This window comes from Hemiscyllium ocellatum, chromosome 8 (assembly GCF_020745735.1).
Source record: "Hemiscyllium ocellatum isolate sHemOce1 chromosome 8, sHemOce1.pat.X.cur, whole genome shotgun sequence".
Lineage (NCBI taxonomy): Eukaryota > Metazoa > Chordata > Chondrichthyes > Orectolobiformes > Hemiscylliidae > Hemiscyllium > Hemiscyllium ocellatum.
Window position 1 is genome coordinate 112,602,110 of NC_083408.1, and position 18,653 is coordinate 112,620,762.

Sequence of the window (18,653 nt, forward strand, 5' to 3'; positions counted from 1 at the left end):
CTAGAGGAAAGGTCACCGGACCAGAAATGTTAACTCTGATTTTTTTTCCACAGATCTCACCAGACCCACTGAGCACCCCCAGCAAACCCTGCTGGGCTTTTCCAGCATCTCCTGGTTTTGCTCCATGTCATATTTCAGTCAGCTGGTTTGTTTCCAGCATCATGTTTTCTCAATTTTTGTAACTATTTCTCAGCCTCATTTAATCGGAATAAACGTTATCCCTTCACTTGTTATTCAGCTGTGGACACTTTACTCACACCACTTGATGATCTTTTGATCTCCCTGCCTATAAATTCTGTATTCTGTGTGCTTCACTTTCACTTCAACTGACAAAGAGGCTATGCTCCAAGAGCTATCAAATAAGCTTGTTGGACTATAACCTGGTGTCATCTGATTTTGGACTTTTTGCACCCAATCCAACATGGGCAACTCCACATCTTCAGACATGGGCATGGAGTCAGTTTTACATTTTTCAATCCAGCACAAAATGGCTTCCATGGATATTTCAGTTAAGAGTCAACCGCACTTGTGGGGGTTTGGATTCTCATGGAGGCATATCAGGGTAGGAAGGAGGATTCTTTTTATTTAATACACATAGGACATGGACATTGCTGGCTGGGCCAGAACTTATTGTTTATCCCTAGTTGCCCTCGAGGGATCTAGATCAGCTGCCTTCTTGAACTGCTGCAGTCCGTGTGCTTTAGTTAAACACAATATGCCATCAGGGAGGGAATTCTAGGTTTTCAACCCAATGACACTGAAGGAACAGCAATATATATTCAAGACAGGGTGGTCATGGTCTTGGAGGTGAACTTGCAGGTGGTGTTGTTCTCCTGTATCTGCTGCCTTTGTTGTTCTAGATGGTGGTGGTGCTATCTGAAGATCTTTGGTGAAATTTTGCAGGGCATTTTGTATATAGTAACACTGCTGCTACTGAGGATTAGTTGTGGAGTCAATGAATGGCAGCACAGCCACAAACAATCAAGGGGGCTGCCTGTCAAGCTTCTCAAGTGTCGTTGGAACTGCACTCATTCAGGCAAATGGGGAGTATTCCATCACATTCCTTACCTGCCCTTGTAGATGATGGACAGGCTTTAGGGAGTAAGGTGGCGTGTTACTTGCTATATCATTCCTCACTTCTAACCTGCTCTTGTAATCACTGTATTTACATAGCTACCCTAGATCATTTTCTGGTAAATGGTAATCCCGAGGATGTTGACAGTGGGGGACTGAGTGATGGTAATGTCAATAAATGCCAAGGGACAGTGGTCAAATTGTCTCTTAAGAGATGGTCATTGACTGGCATTTGTGAGGTGCAAATGTTACCACTTGTTACCCCAAACCTGGATTTTTGACATGGACAATAGTATCTGAGGAGTTGTGAATGGCGAATATTATGCAATCATCAATGAACATCCCCACTTCTATCCTTACGGAGGATGGAAGGTCATTAATGAAGAAGTAGTTGAAGATAACTGGGCCTAAGACAATACTCTAAGGAACTCCTTCCTTGAAGGACATTTGTACATGCAGGTTGGTTGGATAAACCAAGGCATTCTACCATTGAAACAGCCTTAAAACAAAATAATCATGCACCTCACGGATTCTAATACCCAATTCTTCTGGTGTTTGTTCAGACCAAATTATAATTTGCATGAACTCAAATGAAATTATTACCTCAACCCAAGATGATCTTCAATTTGCTCATGCTACCCATCAAAATGGCCACATTACCTGTAATTTCCCTTTAAAGGTCATTCTCAAAACTGTTTATGCTGTTTAGTTACTGTTTTCCTAATCATCTAATTTCAGCAATACCTTTCTTCTGACTCTAAAAATTTCAGTCACCTACAATACAATCTCTATTGCCAATGACCCAGGTACTCCATTGATTTTCTTATGCCTAACCAATGAAAATAAAACTCTCAGATCACAAATCCAACAGCAAACCACCACTAATTCCAACTCTATTTCACAGTCCTTCTGACAGTCTCCTGTGACAAAGTAAGACCCTGAAATGTACTCTCTTTCTCTACAAATACTGGCAGACCAGCTGACTACATTAAGCATTTATTGTTGCCTACAGGAATTGGCAGGGCTTTACCTGTGATTGTATTGTAGTGGTAGGAGGCATGGGTAAATGCCTGTAAAAGATACGCCTTGTTCTTGAACCTATAGTTTATTTTCTTCTCAAAGTTTTCATAGCCTGATATTAAATGGCCCAGGGTCCTATCAGCATCTGGGTGATCGAACATACATCTAGGAGGAATCTGAAGATGTCCATATTCTAGGTCTTTGCAAGAAGGGGATTTCAAAGTGGATGAAAGAAGAGGAGTTTCAGTGCCTGTCTGAGAGTTTAGATCAAAGGCGCTCTGTTCCTCAGGTAGAATCTTTTTGTTGACAAGCTTTTCTTCAGCTGGGAGGACTTTCAAACCCAACGAGCAGAGAAATAGCTGGGCAGCTCTTTCACCACAGCTAGTTAAGTAGCAGCCCAACAAAGCCTCTACGCAATCAGCAATGCTCTTATCTGCTATGCACTGCTCAGTGTGCAAGTCATAAGAGATGGACTGCTTGCCAGTATCAACACCGCCATTCTCTTCAGATGGGTTCCAGAATCCCACAACAAAATCATCTTCATCTGTAGCCTTACTAGGGTCAAGGTAGCACATAGCGTCCCAGGAGCTGTAGTCAAATTCATCACAATCGGAGGAGGAATGACCATTTCCTGATGCAGATTTTTTGGGAGGTTTCCACTCGTAGCTTGCATCATTGGGAGGGAAAGCAGGAAGAGAGATCTTTTTTCCAAAAGCCCCAGAGCCCATAAGCATATTGTCGATGAATTTAATGTGCTCCTGATCATACTCGGAGAAGTCATCATCATATTCTGCTTCCTCCTTCTGTGCCCTCCACATCAAATCTTCACGGAAATCAGGGTCATCGTCCTCCTCTTCCTCCTCCTCCTCATCGTCATCATCCAAATAAGAATCACCATTAGCCACTTGATCGGTTTCTGTCTAAAAGAAAATTTCAAGATTAGACATTGTGCATCGTCTCTTCATAATGCCCCGAGTTTCGATTTTGTGCAGCCTGGACTTGCATGCAATCATTACAAGAATCTTGATGACTGGGTCCACTTAATCATGGGAGAGATCCATGTCACTCTCCTGATACCAAAAAGTTGGCAGATGGAACAGGATTCCCAACAGCATGTCAACAATTGACTTATTAATGATACAAATGCCCCTGAAGCCACTGCAATTGAATGTGGCTTAATGATTATCAGAAGCCACACAGACAACCAAGGCCCATTTGGGGGTCTGGGTGAGAGAAGGATGAAATAAAACCACTCAAAGCTAAATGTCCTGCCCTTTTGTCTGCATTTGTTCACTTCCCCACCACAACATTCATATTCCATACCTCAAGATCAAGAAAAACTTGATAGGCTGGGACTTCCCATTGGAGTGTAGGAGGTTGAGGGGTGATCTGATGGAACTTTATAAAATAATGAGGCATGGATACAGTTAATGCTCATTGTCTTTTCCTTAGGATGGGGGATTTCAAGACAAGGGGGTACATTTTTAAGGCGAGAGGAGAGAAATTTTAAAAAGACATGAGGCAATTTTTTTTGTTTTACACAGAAGGTGGTTCACGTGTGGAATAAACTTCCTGAGGAAGTGGTGGATGCTGGTACAATTACAACATTTACATGAAGGAAAGGTTTGGAGGGATATGGGCCAGGAGCAGGCAGGTTTATTTTGGGATTATGTTCGGCACCGACTAGTTGGACTGAACAGTCTGTTTCCATGCTGTATGACTCTATCACCAACATGCTGTTGGGACCAAGTCTGTTAGGATCAATCTCAGTTCAGAGATCAAAAGCCTCTTATGCATTTATGAAATGAATACAACACCCAAACAGATCATTCAGCTGGTCAATTCACTGATGGCCCATTCTGACAGCTACTTGGCAAGTCCCATTCCCTTGCCTTTTCTCAACAGTATTGCAAATGCCTTCACCTTGAGATAATCATTCAATTCTTTCATAAACTAGCATTAAATCTGCTTGTACCATACATACACACACGAGATGTATTCCTAATCTGGGTGATCGAACTACTGTTCTATAACATAAGGACATAATGAGTCAACAGTTGTTTATTCTATAGCATGAGTCAGGGTGTGCAGTAAATTGGTTCCTGAAGTGACTGACCTCAGATATACAAATAAATAATAAAATATGTTTATCGGAAATATCTTCTGCACATTTCATGAAATTGGAGTAATACAAAAAGGTTGCAGACTCAGTAATTTATATTCACATAACTCATTAGAGAAGTAAAGTAACCAAACATTTCACACATGAAGAAAAAGTGAAAGTTGGAATTAAGTAGTGAACAAAAACAGTTAGAGATTTTCAGGTTTTTAAGAGATGACAAATGTAAAAGAGGAAGGGATTTTCAAGATGGAGTGTGATACTTCCAAGGTTGATGAAGGCTGATACCAGTAGACGGGTGGAGTGCAGAACAACAGTAAGTGAGTATGTGACGGCAGTGGAATGAAGTTGTGAGAAGCTTTGTAAATCAAGGATTTCAATTTATTCCGCTAGATAGGGACAAATCAGGGAGTTGTTGGGCAAGTGGTAAATAATATAAGGCAACTGTGGATTTGAGATGAGTTATAATGGCACAGACATGAGTGAATCCTTAAACTGCATTGGAGATCATGCATTGTAGAGAATGGAGAATTCCTAAAGATATCCAGTACTTTGGGACATTTTGCTACATTAAGGGGATTACATAAATTATAAGTTGATGAGGGTGGAGTAGAAGATTGGCAGCTTAGTTCTGAGTGGGAGAAGACAGTAAATTTGCACAAAATATCCAAGAAGCCATTCATTACTAGTTCAAAGGTAGATATTATATTCACCGTTTATCATCATTCTTCAAAAAAAGAAATAGGAAAGTTGGTCCCATGAGTCAAATGCAACAAGATTACAGGAAATTGAATTTAGACCTCAACTCTACTTTCCTGCCTACTCCCACACCCATTCCACTGATGACCTAATCTCCACTGCTCGCCAGGGAAGAGAATTACAAAGATTACAACTCATCAAGAAGCAGAAATTCCTCCTCAGTGTCTTAAATGGGAGACCTTTCACTCAAACTATACTCCAGCTCTAGATTCCTCCAATAAAGGGAAGCATTCTCTCAACACCTACCTTGTTAAGTCTCTTCAGAATATATTTTAAGAAGATTACCTTTCATTCGTCTAAGCTGCAATGAGTATTGGCCTAAATCAAAAAGGCAACAGGAGTATCCTAGAAATCGACCTAATGAATTTTATGTGGCCTATTTCCAATTTATCTGATCCTTAAATAAATGGTCCAAAACTGTACCCAGTTGCAGTCTCACCATTTTTATGTATAGCTGCGTCAAGACTCCCCTACTTTTATATTTCATCAGTTTTGCAAAAAGCTCTACATTTCACATGCCTTACAAATTATTTGCTGCACTTGCATGCTAATGTTTTGTAATTCAGGCACGATGAAGCCAAATCCTCTGCATTGACACACTTTGCAATTCTCATATCAATTGAAATAATATTCCGATTTTCTATTCCTCCAAAATGGACCATCTCATTACTCATATTATACTCCATTTGTCAAATTACAGCCCATTCACTTAACATATATTTTTGACATCCTCATAACTAGCCTTCCTTTCCATCTTTGCATCATTAGCAAAGATGACTTCAATACAGTTGGCCCTTCATCCAAATCATCAGCACAGGTCAGAGTGTGTTTAGGTACCAGCACTAATCTCTGTGGTGCTCCTCTAATTACAGTTTGCCAACCCGGAAATAACTTTTCTCATGCTGTTTTCTGTTAGCCAGCCAATGCTTTGTTCATCATTGATATACCTAAGTGACAACGATAGTAATAAGTTCATCCCTTCTTTTTGCCCCATGATTTCTCCTTATTGTGATGTTTTTGGTGCTTATTATCCTAAAGACAGATCAAGAATACCTGCTTAAAGTTTCTGCTATTTCCTAGTTTTCCAATGTCAATTCTCCATATTTTCTAAGGGACCAACATTCACTTTAGCTACTTTTAATATAATTGTATAAGTTCTTATTGTCTTTCTATCTCTTGCGATTTACTATCATATTCTAATTTCTCCCTATTGTATTTTGTTTTAAAAATTATCCTTTGCTTGTTTCTAAAATTTCCCCATCTCCGTCTCAGACCTACCTCTAATATTTGCAGCACTGTGCATCTTTTCTTTCAATTTGATACAATCCACAACTTCTTTAGTTATCAATGAATATTTTGTCTTTCTCATAGACTTACTTCCTTCATGAATCATACATTTGGAAGTTACAAAATCTCTCTCAAATGACTGACACTGCTCATTGTTGAGTTTTCTTTAACATATACAGCTAGAAACTTGTAAAAAAAAGTCAAAATTAAATAATATATTCCTTTCTTTTCTTGATATCTCCACCGATTTCACTGGAGGACTCAACACTTTTCCTTGCTAATAGCAATTAGATGAAGGCTTGACTATCTAATCAAGCGTCTTGTCCTTTGACCTTAATCTCCTATCCTATGCTAGGAGTTGAAATCAAGTAGTCTCAGAAATAACCCAGACTGTACCTCACATATTGTAGGAAAAGTTAAAGAGAAACAAAGTAGTTAGTTTATTCCATGCTTGCACAGCACAGAAACCTGCACTGGAAACAAACTGCATGCACAATCAATCATTCTTCTCGACACAATATGCTTGAGAACTAATATCTTCCACACTTACACAGTTTGAAGACAAAACATCCCAAAAGCTATGAGCAATCAAAAGCAAGCTCTGGAACTTGCAGATGCAGACACTGCCAACATGTTGCTCAGCAACAGAATATTTATTGTCCATGGTGAATTCAGGCACTGGTGCAGCGATTTCAGCCAGGTTTTACAAAGTTGGTATGGAAAATGTTATTTTAAATTCCACGAAAGAAACTGGGAGCCCTCTATTCCAGCATTTGTCCTTTCATTGTAAATAAACCTTACCCATCTCTCCCTATCTCAACTAGCTTACACATACCATGTCCTTCACTTCACTCTTGTCCATAATGCATCTGTCTTGATTTACCACGTAGCCAGGAGGAAGCCAATTCACTGGTGGGTCAAATATTGAGACAACCATCCGACTGGGAAGTCCTTTCTTCTTTCCAAGACGATAGAGATTACAGTTGCTGACCTGAATAAATGAAATAAATTGATAGATATTGATAGATCTTCAATCAGAGCAAAAAACCAGCAAGAAACCATCTCTGCTACAAACAGAAATACAACATCTTCCAACTAGTGCATCTTGAAGACACAGGAATACTGTTTATTATATAGCTATAAATTAAGACTTAATTAATAATTGTATCCATGACTCAAAAGTCAATTCCATGAGTATTTTCCAATAATCTGCTGCAAACAGTTTAGTAGGATTTGTATACTATCTCAATGCTTGAAGTTGTTTCTAAATGCCAGCTTTAAGCAACTCTACCAAATTAAAAGCCAAGGGTCACAAACTTGATTTTGGAAAAATTATACATATTTTCAGAGCAGCCCTCTGAAGGGAGATGCTGAGCTTTGTCTGGCCTTTCAGTTTTGTCTTGTGTCATACTTAGGACGATACTTACTTACCAGCACAAACAATATCAAGTGGTGTTTATGATATTGCTATAATCTGTGAAATTGTTGGATAGCTATCTTATTGCTCTTTACAACGCAGAACAGTAACTCAAGACATTCTGGAGTGATTTCCAAAATTCTGATGTCAGGTGACTGACTGATACATCAGTTTAATTTGCTTCCACGCTATATACTCTATAGGTGAATGAGAGTCCCTTGATATTTCACAACCATTCTTCACTAATCGGCAATCTAAATAAACATTGCAGGTTCAGTACAGAGAGTAGGGACAAATACAAAGGATGTGAGAAAGAGTGATCATGCTGTAGATTAGAGATCTGAGGGCACAGAGGGAAAAGCTTACAGGAAGACTTCCTTCAATAACATACAGTAGTTGCGTTAATCTGTAAGCGCGTTCATGAATTAGATTCAATAAAAATGAGAAGTTTGGATCAATTGTAAATTGGAAAAAGTAGAACTGTGATGCTGCAAAGTCAAACAAATGAGGAGGGTAGATATTCCTGAAGGAACAGAAATAGGCCATTGGTACATCAAATCTGGTCCACTGTTTGATCTTGGCTAATTTGTTTCTCAACCCCATTCTTCTGCTTTCTCCACATAAGCCTTGATCCCCTCACTAATCAAGAACCTATCTCTGTCTTAAAGACATTAGAAACTTTACTTTCTAAACAGTGAGAAAATTCGTAAAGCCAAAGTACAAAGGGATCTGGGAATGTTAGTCGAGGATTCTCTAAAGGTAAACATGCAGGTTGAGTCTGTGATTAAGAAAGCGAATGCAATGTTGTCACTTATCTCAAGAGGGTTGGAATATAAAAGCACCGTTGTGCTACTGAGACTTTATAAAGCTCTGGTCAGGCCCCATTTGGAGTACTGTGTCCAGTTTTGGTCCCCACACCTCAGGAAGGACATACTGGCACTGGAACGTGTCCAGCTGAGATTCACACAGATGATCCCTGGAATGGTTGGTCTAACATATGAGGAACGGCTGAGGATCCTGGGATTGTTTTCATTGGAGTTTAGAAGATTAAGGGGAGACTCAATAGAAACTTACAAGATAATACATGGCTTGGAAAGGGTGGACACTAGGAAACTTTTTCCGTTAGGCGAGGAGACTAGGACCCGTGGACACAGCCTTAAAATTAGAGGGGGTCAATTCAGAACAGAAATGTTGAGACATTTCTTCAGCCAGAGAGTGGTGTGCCTGTGGAATTCACTGTCGCAGAGTGCAGTGGAGGCCGGGACGCTAAATGTCTTCAAGGCAGAGATTGATAGATTTTTGATGTCTCGAGGAATTAAGGGCTGGGGGAGAATGCGGGTAAGTGGAGTTGAAATGCCCATCAGCCATGATTGAATGGTAGAGTGGACTCGATGGGCCGAATGGCCTTACTTCCACTCCTATGTCTTATGGTCTAAAGAATCAGCTTACACAGCCCTCTGCAGCAATGAGTTTCACAAATTCACCACCCTCTGACTGAAGAAACTTCTCATCTCAGTACGAATGGGTCATCCCTTCACTCTGGGGCTCTCACCTTGGGTCCTAGTTTCTCGTATTAGTGGAAATATATTCTCCACGTCTAATCTATCTAGGCCTCTCAGTATTCTGAAAGTTCCAAGCAAAACCCTCCTCATCCTCCTATGGCCCACTGTGTACAGACCCAGAGTTCTTGACTGCTCCTCATATTACATGTATTTTATTTCCAGTGTCATTCTTGTGAATCTCCTCTGGACTTCCTTCAAAGCCAGCACATCCTTCCTTAGATCCGTGGCCTAAAACTGCTCACAATATTCCAAACTCTACAGCCTTACGCACTCTCAACAGTACATCCCTGCAGTTGTACTGTAGCCCTCACAAAATTAATGCTAAAATTGCAATTCCCTTCTGAACTGCCAACTATTTAATATTCACTCATAGGATGGCCAGAACTTACTGCCTGTCCCTTGTTGCCACTAAAGTTAGCAGTGAGCAGCCTTCTTAAACTGTTGCAGTCCACGTGGTGTAGGTTGACCCATAATGTCATGCTTAGTTGTTGGGGGGAGGGTGGAAGTGGAGGTGAAATTACAGGATTTCAACCCAGCAAGATTGAAGGAAAGGCAATATGTTTGGGAGTCAGGATGGTGAATGTCTTGGAGGGGAACTTGCAGGTGGTGGTCTTTCCAGATATCTACTGCCCTGTCCTTCTAGCTAAAAGTGATCACTGGTTTGGGATGTAGTGTCTAAGGCACCTTGGTGAGTTTCTGCAGTGCAGCTAGTACATAGTACACACTGGGTCACTGTGTCGGTGATAGGGGGAATGGATTCTTGTGAATGTGGTTCCAGTCAAAAGGGATACTTTGCCCTGGATGGTGTTGAGCTTCTTGAGTATTAGACCATAGACACAGGAACAGAAACTAGGCCATCCAATTCATCCACTCCACTCTGCCATTCGATTATGCTGATGAGTTTCTCAATCCCATTCGCCTGCTTTCTCCCCATAACCCTCGATACTGAAGAACCAATCTACCTCTGTCTTAAATATACTCAATGACGTGGCCTCCACAGTTTCTTTCATTTCTCACAGAATTCCGACAGTGCGGAAACAGGTCCTTCGACCCAACAGTTCCACACCAACCCAATCAAGAGTAACCCATCCAGATCCATTCCCCTACCCTATGTTTATTCCTGACTAATGCACATCCCGGAACACTATGGGCAATTTAGCAAGGCCAATTTACCTAAACTGCACATCTTTGGATTGTGGAAGGAAACCAGAGCATCTGTAGGAAACCCAAGCAAACATAGGGAGAATGTGCAAATTCCACACAGAAAGTCGCCAGAGGTTGGAATTGAACCCGGGTCCCGGAGCTGTGAGGCAACAGTATCCCCTGTGGCAATGAATTCCCCTGTGATAATGAATTCCATAGCTTCACCATTCTTTGGTTGAAGTTTCTCCTTATCTCTGTTTTAAAAGGTCTTCCCTTTACTAAGGCTGTGTCTCAGGTCCTAATCTCTCCTATCAATGGAAATATCTCTGACCAGGTAATTCAGCATTCTGTATGTTTCAATTAGATACCTCCCCTCAACCTTCTGAACTCCATAAAGTACTGACCCAGCGTCCTTAAACATTCCTCATATGTTAAGCTTTTCATTCCTCCCCGTTTCTGTCAAGTTTCTCGAGTGTTGCTAGAACTGCTCTCATCCAGGCAAGTGGGGAGTAGCCCACCACACTGATGTGTGCTTTGTCAATGGTGGACAGGATGGTGGTTATTTGCTACAATATCCATAGCTTTTGCTTGGTTATTGAAACCACTGTATTTGTATGGCTAATTCGATTCAGTTTCTAGTCAATGGCAACCCCTAGGAATAGCAGGAGATTCGGTTAAATTTATTCCAATGAATGTCAAGGAACAATGGTAGACTCTGTTGTTGGAGATGGTCATTGCCCAGTACTTCCATGGCATGAAAGTAATGCCACTGGTCAGGTCAAAGCTGGGTCTTGTCCACGTCTTGATGCATTTTGACATGGACTGTTTCAATACGATGGTAAAAATGGTTTTCTGATGACTACACATTGCCACTTTTGACCTAGTGAAGCAGCAGTGGTAGATGGTTAGACCTCTGACACTACCCTGAGGAAGTCCTGCAGAGACGTCTTCCTTTTTGCTCAATAGGACTCTAGCACTGGAGAGTATGCCTTTTATTCCCAATGACTCCAGCTTTGTTAGAGCTCCTTAATGCCACACATCAAATGTAGCCTCAATGTCAAGGGCAGTTACTTGCACTTCACATCTGGAATTCAGTTCCTTTGTCCAGGTTTGGACTACTACTGCAAAACACTTGAACTCTGTGTCAATGAATAGGTTAATGCTGAACAAGTGTTGCTCGATACCAGTATTGATAGCATCTTCCATCACTCTGCTGATGATCAAGAGCAGACTGATGGGGTGGTAATCGGCCAGGTTAGATTTGACCTTACTTTTGCGCATGACATACCTGGGAATTTTCCACATTGTAGGGTAGATGCCATTATGGTAGCTGTGCTGGAAGAGTCTGGCAAGGAGCACAGTACATTCAAAAGCCTTTATTAGAAAAAAGGAGATTGAGGGAGGATTTGATTGAGCTCTACAAAGTCAAGGGTATAGACAGGGTAGATAGAGATAAGCTTTTCCCCCCAAGAGTGAGTATTGGGTATATGCAGGAATATACCATTGAAGTTCAATAAGATCATGGTAGATCTGACTTTAAGTAGAAGGAGCCTGCTCCATTGTTCATGGCCAAAGTGAGGACCGCAAATGCTTGAAATCAGAGTCTATATTAGAGTGGTGCTGGAAAAGCAGAGCAGGTCAAGCAGTATTCGAGGAGCAGGAAAAATCGATGTTTCGGGCAAAAGCCCTTTTACTTCATGATTGCATGCCATCTGGTTCACCCAGGTTCGTTCAGTTTTGTTCCTTTCTAACTATTGCTAGAGTGGTTGAGTGCCTTGTAACTATAACCTAAGATAAATTAATCTTTTAAAATGTAAATTTCAGTATGAGGTGGTAAAGAAATTGTACATATCAAATCCATACGGTACATTTTCTTCTCAGCATTTCTTCACAGATGATGAACTTAGGAGTGGGTGCAGTCAGAGTGGTTGAGTGCCTTGCTGTGAGTCACAAGTCAGTTTTCATGATTATCAGTTTTTAACCCCAGGTTTTAATTGAATTCAAACTGCACAATCTGGCTTCAAACCCAGGTGTCAATAAATCATCTGGGTCTCTGGAATACTAGGCCAACTCTTCCCCCTTCTTGTAGGCAAGCTAGAAACTGGTAATCAGCACTGAAAATGTAACTATAACCTAAGATAAATTAATCTTTTAAAATGTAAATTTCAGTATGAGGTGGTAAAGAAATTGTACATATCAAATCCATACGGTACATTTTCTTCTCAGCATTTCTTCACAGGTGATGAACTTAGGAGTGGGTGCAGTCAGACTATCACAAACTCAGGATTTCAGTTTTGTTGGCAGTAGGGGTTTAGAGTTGGCTGTTGAAGGTGATAGATACAGCTCTCTTTCTACTGTTGCAAAAAGCTTAAACTCTCTCTCTGCTAGATGGTTTCTTTAAGTGTTCCTTTCTCCTGGCCTGGAGAAGATAGCTCTGCCAAAGGAGTCATAGGATGCAACTACATTAGAACAGTTGATTAGTAGATAAATGATATATTGTTTTATTACATTTTTCAATATGGTTATGCTTTTTTTTGTTGTTTGCACTTGAACTGTATTGTAAGAATTAAATGGGTTTTGCTTAAAGGCTAGCGGTAGACCAAACAAATCACACTTGGAACACAGTGCCTTGCACTTGCCTTTAAATAACCTAAAAAAAATGTCGTCTATCTCCTTGACATATGTTGAGGGGAATTAGTCTAGTCCATAACAAGAGGTACTTGTCCCTCCATTCTGCTTACCAATAGCCAGCTCCTAGCACTTCAATGTTTGTGATGTAGTCTTGTGAGCTGATCTTGAGGATGCTGCAAAGACAGTACTGACAGAAGTGGTCTAAAAAAATGTACATGACAATGGTGCATGAACTATGATTTGGTGCCATACAAAAAAAAGTGAGCTCTAATGCTTTGTACATCTCGAGCTCTGAAGTGATGGTTACTTCACATTAGTTTGTAGAATCTGCAAATTGTGCTGCTTGATTTTGAAAGCCTAATTTCAAATTTCTTGTTCATGTTGGCATTGAAGTAGATGACACTCCCCAATAGGTAAGCTGCTTGACGAATTCCAGCTTGATTCCCTTGATGACAATGCTTGGCAGTATATATTTTGCAGCTCCAGGCTGATTCAAAACTTCAGTTTTCTTTAAACTGATTCTTAACTCAGTTGAGCTGCTTCAGAGAAACGCATTAAACGGGCAAGTCTGACTGACTGTGAACCAGAATGGTGCAATTATCAGAACTAAAATGTAGTTCATGCATTAGTTTTCTTATGTCTTTGTGAGGTCAAAAGACCTCCAACAATTTGGAAGCATATGTAACCTTCCTCCTCAAGGTCGTCTTCTAGTATGATGCTGCAGTAGACAAAGATAGTGGTAAATATGACTGGGGCCAGCATATATCCCTGCTTCAAGCCACTGTAATTCTGTAAGTGACTCAGGAGGATTGGTGTTGTGCTGGACATATTGTATTGATTTTTGTGAAAATACTTTATCATTGTTGGATATAATTTATAATCCAATGAATTAGCATTTTAACTGCAGTAAAAGATTGAGAAAGTGATAAACAACTCTGATTTAAAGGCAATTCAAACAAGCTCATAAGCTTGTTTAACTTTCAAAGACAGAGTTGAATAGTGTAACAAACTTGAATAATAGATTTCTGGACTTTTTAATAGAGTCAGGATGTCTATTGTTATCTCCATTAAAAATGTAGTAATTTTGGGGGAAAAAAGTCATAAAACTCCATTAGAAACATACGTTATGACTTCCCAGAAGCAAGGAAAAAGTTGGATGTGAAATGGATTCCACTTGAATTTCTACTTGAGAAAGGGGTGTGTGGACCTGATAAGAGAGTGTGTGTAAGATATCGATTCTGAGTAAAGACTTGGTCAAAGGTCTCCAGTTCCATCACAGAACAATCTGATGGCCTCCTTCTTTGAAGGCTGCAATTTCCCATTCCACATGATTGATGATGCCCTCCAGTGCATCTCATCCACTTCCTGCACCTCTGCCCTTGAATGCCACCCCTCCAACTGCATCAAGGACAGAACCCCTTGGTTCTTACCTTCCATCCCATCAACCTCCGTATACATTGAATCTTCCTCCGCCATTTCTGCCACTGATAAACAGACCCCACCATTAGAGATATATTTCCCTCCCCACCCCTATTCACTTTCCGTAAGGACCATCCCCTCTGCGACTCTCGTCAGGTCCATGTCGTCCCCCACCAACCCACCCTCCCCTCCCGGCACCTTCCCCTGCCACAGCAGGAATTGCAAAACCTGCACTCACATCACCCTCCCTCTTACCTCCATCCAAGACCCAAAAGGTGCCTTCCACATCCAAGATTTCATCTGCACTTCTACACGTGTCATTTACTGTATCAGTTGCTCCCGATGCAGTCTCCTCTACTGAGGGGGAGACAGGACGCCTACTCACAGGGAACATCTCCGGGACACCCGCACCAACTAACCTCACCACACCGTGGCCGAACACTTCAACTCCCCCTCCCACTCCGTCAAGGACACGCAAGTCCTGCGCTGTCTCCATCACCACCTGACACCTGGAGGAAGAACACCTCATCTTCTATCTCGGGACCCTCCTGCCCCATGGCATCAATGTGGATTTCATCAGTTTCCTCATTTCCCCTCCTCCCCACCTTATTCCAGTTCCAACCTTCCAACTCAGCACTGCCCTCATGATCTGTCCATCTTCCTTCCCACCTATCCGCTCCATCCTTCTCTCTGATCTATCACAGTTAACCCCACCTATCGCACTCTCAGCAACTTTCCCCCCAGCCCTATTCTTGAAGAAGGGCTTTTGCCTGACACGTTAATTCTCCTTCTTCCTCTGATGCTGCCTGACCTGTTTTGCTTTTCCAGCATCACACTCTCTACTCTCATCTGCAAGTCCTCACTCATCAAAAAGATTCATTTACAGAGTCATGGAAACAGGCCCTTCAGCCCAACTCATCCATGCCAACCAGGTTTGCTAAACTGAACTAATCCTATTTTCCTGCATTTGGCCCATATGCCCCTAAACCTTTCTTATTAATGTACATGTAAAAATGTATTTTAAATGTCATAATTCTACTTGTCTCTCACATTTCCTCTGACAAGTTGTTCAATATATACCACCACGCTGTGTATGAAAACATTGCCCTTCAGGGCCCTTGTAAATCTTTCCATTCCCGCTTAAAACTATGCCATCTAGTCTTGGACTCCCCTAGCCTGGGGACAAGACCCAGGCCATTAACATTATCTATGCTCATGATTTCACAAACCTTTAAAGGTCACCTGGGCCTTTGTCTCTACCTATCCAGCCTCTTCTTAAACTCATACTCTTCAGTTTATGTCACATTCTTTTACATCTAATTTTCACTCCATCCTATTTAATAACATCCCTCATGTAACAGGGCAACTAGAAGTTTATGCAGTACTCCAAACGTGGCCTTACCACCTTGCCTTGTACAGCTTTAACATGACAGCCCAACTTGTTCTTACCGATGAAGACAAGCATGACAAACAGTTTCTTCACTACTCTGTCTACCTAGGACATCACTTTCAAGAAATTATGTACCTTCCCCCCCCTAGGTCTCTCTGACTGCCAACAGGGCAATTTGATTTGGAAATAATCAGAAACAGTTAGAGTTTTGCTTTGATGAAAACGCATTTCATTGGATTGAAAGCCAAGAGGAAGACACTAATTTAGGCCTGCATTTCAAGCAGAGAAATGACCAAATGGAATGCACAAAGGGCTGTCAGTTTGGATCTTGTGATAAAAAAAACAGCTGGAAGATTTACTTTAGCCGGATCTAATGGAAGAATCTACAGTGGCCCTCAGAGCCTTGTGATAGAAATCAGTCAGCAGAATTCGCTTGGAAGGCAGTTGGATATCTGACAATAACCTGTTCCAGAGATGAAGCAATTGCACTCATGAGGTCAGCTTAAATCTCACAGTCAAACAAAAAAAAAACACATTGGAATCTCTCTCAAATGAACAGCTGGAACATTAAGGAAAATTAAACTCTGGTGGGCTATGGCATAACTTTAGGGTTAGTTCCAGAGTATGCAAATGAAGCTTCAAGATTTCCTAAGATAAGGAAACTTAACCTTTTAAAAATTCTTTCATGGGACATGTGCATCACCGGCAAAACCAGCATTTACTAGCCATCACTAATCGAGCTTGAACTGAATCACTTGCTTTGTAATTTGAGAGAATATTACTGGTCCAGTGATATTACCACCATCTCCTCTCAAACTTTGTGATGGTGATTACTAAAGGGGAGTAGAGGTAAGTTTACAACATATGCATAAGCTTTGCTCTTCAATAAATTACATTTGGTTTGTTTAGCTTCTCTTTAAAGACAATAAAAGTTCACTTTTTATTAACAACCAGGAAATCTTTGGTATTCTGCTTTTCTTCATGTCGGAGTGCTGCAGAAACCAAGCAGATTCGGCAACATCTGGGAGATAGAAACAGAGTTTCAAATCAAAAAGATTAAAATCAGAACTGAAGTGTCAACTTTGATTCTGTCTCCCGAGATGCTGCCATATCTTTGGCATATTTCTGTTGGTTGATTGCAGGGTATAGAGATTGCTTTTTTAAAACATGTCAATAATCCTGAATAGGATCATAAGCGAGGAGAACAAGCTGGGCAAGAGAAGGAGGAAAAAGAAGGAGTATTAAAAACTCTGAGGTTTAAAATGGGAAGAAGGTTCCTAATTTAAGTAAACACTGATATTAAACCCTTTAAAGTGGAGTCATTTTTATGTATATACCAAATGTTAAAATATAAATTTCGCCAAGTCTCATTAAATAGAATCAAACAATGCTTAAATAAAGTAGAATGACTGTATCTGAAGGTTTGCATAATGTCTCATGGATTGTAAAACAGTCATACACCATTTTAATAGGGCACAAAGTCTTTGTCACAGATGTCTCCAAGGGAATAATATAAATATAAGATTGTAAACAGTTATGATTTCACATTAATAGCTTGCGTTTATAGAATACATACAATGCAGAAAAATATCAAGCTAAAAGGGAGAGATATTAGGAGGGATAAAACCACCTCTTGGACTATTAAAGTGTCTTTATATGGGAGAGTCCAGTGAAGAATAAGGTTCAACTTGAGGAATTCTTGGACAACTCATCCCTTAAGGTTTGAGCAGCCAAAGAGCACAGCCAGTGTACGAAGCTCCTCGCCAATCTCATAAACCGGGAACATTAGCTTTCCCATTGTTCAAAGCTGCTTATTCCTCAATCCCCAAAGAACACAAGAATAGCAAGTATTAGAAATATTCAGATTGAGCAGCAAAGGAGACAGAAATGTCAGTGACACAATGGCCAAAACTCCAACAAAAAAAAGCTGCCCAGTACTTAACCTCATGTGTAACCTGAAATACTCAAGTTAGAACATGATGCATCAAGAAATACCCTCTACAGCTTTAAAAATAAAGACTCACAAAAACAGGGTTTGAAGTAAATCAACAAATCAGTTCAAGGTCGACTGCACAGATTCTTGGCCAGACAGAATTTTTAATTGACACACAGTGAACAACTTCAAGTTATGCTCACGGATTCCTCACTATAAGAGCTGTGATAAAAATCGTACAATATCATAATAAAAACTGTAAATTTTGAAAATCAAGAAAAGAGAAAATTCTGGATTAGGTACAGGTTCATTGGTTACCTAGACCAATTGACCTGTCCTTTCCTTGCAGATCTTTATGGACCAGAAGTGCGCCCGAATGTAGCCTTTTGCTCTTTTATTTGACTTTGTATCAGAGTGGCTATATCAATTCTATACAGTGCATCAATTAACAGCAGCGCGCACTAGCCACATTTAGAGCCAGAGGTGGCTATTTAGTCAGAAACTAGTAATGTTTTCCAGGTGCCTCCCTCTCTATTTTCTTTAAAATTGATTTATTAAGGAAACAGCTGCAATTACAACAATATAATTTAGAACACATTTCCTGCTAAATCATCCATTTTATTCTTTACGGTTCCACACTCTGAAATAATTAACACTGCAATATTCTCTCCAATCTGAAATTATTCTGTCAGAACACGGGCTTCGTAACATTATTCCAGTGTATTACAGTATAATGTATAAATATGCTTCTAACAATCTGTCATTATGGTGACACCTAGAAGACTCCACCGGATTGATGAGGGCAGACTCTGTAATCATCCAGTAACTCAAACAAAAAAATACAAGTGACGAGACTTTTAAAAGTATTGCATTTCACATATAAAATAATAATTACTGTT

At 40.4% G+C, this 18,653-nt stretch overlaps 1 protein-coding gene across 2 annotated transcripts in view; it reads right to left on the reverse strand.

Moving 5' to 3' along the window:
• Window positions 1-18,653, reverse strand: part of dicer1 (dicer 1, ribonuclease type III) — a 179,553-nt gene that overhangs the window by 10,593 nt on the left and 150,307 nt on the right. Inside the window, exons 24-25 of one of the 2 annotated variants that reach the window (XM_060829478.1) lie at window positions 7,095-7,250; window positions 2,105-3,014 (exon numbers count right to left, since the gene is read on the reverse strand). In XM_060829478.1, coding sequence (XP_060685461.1) covers window positions 2,105-3,014; window positions 7,095-7,250 — 1,066 coding nt within the window. Of the gene's footprint in view, window positions 1-2,104; window positions 3,015-7,094; window positions 7,251-18,653 lie in introns of those variants that run through there. The other variant, XM_060829479.1, reaches the window with a different exon arrangement.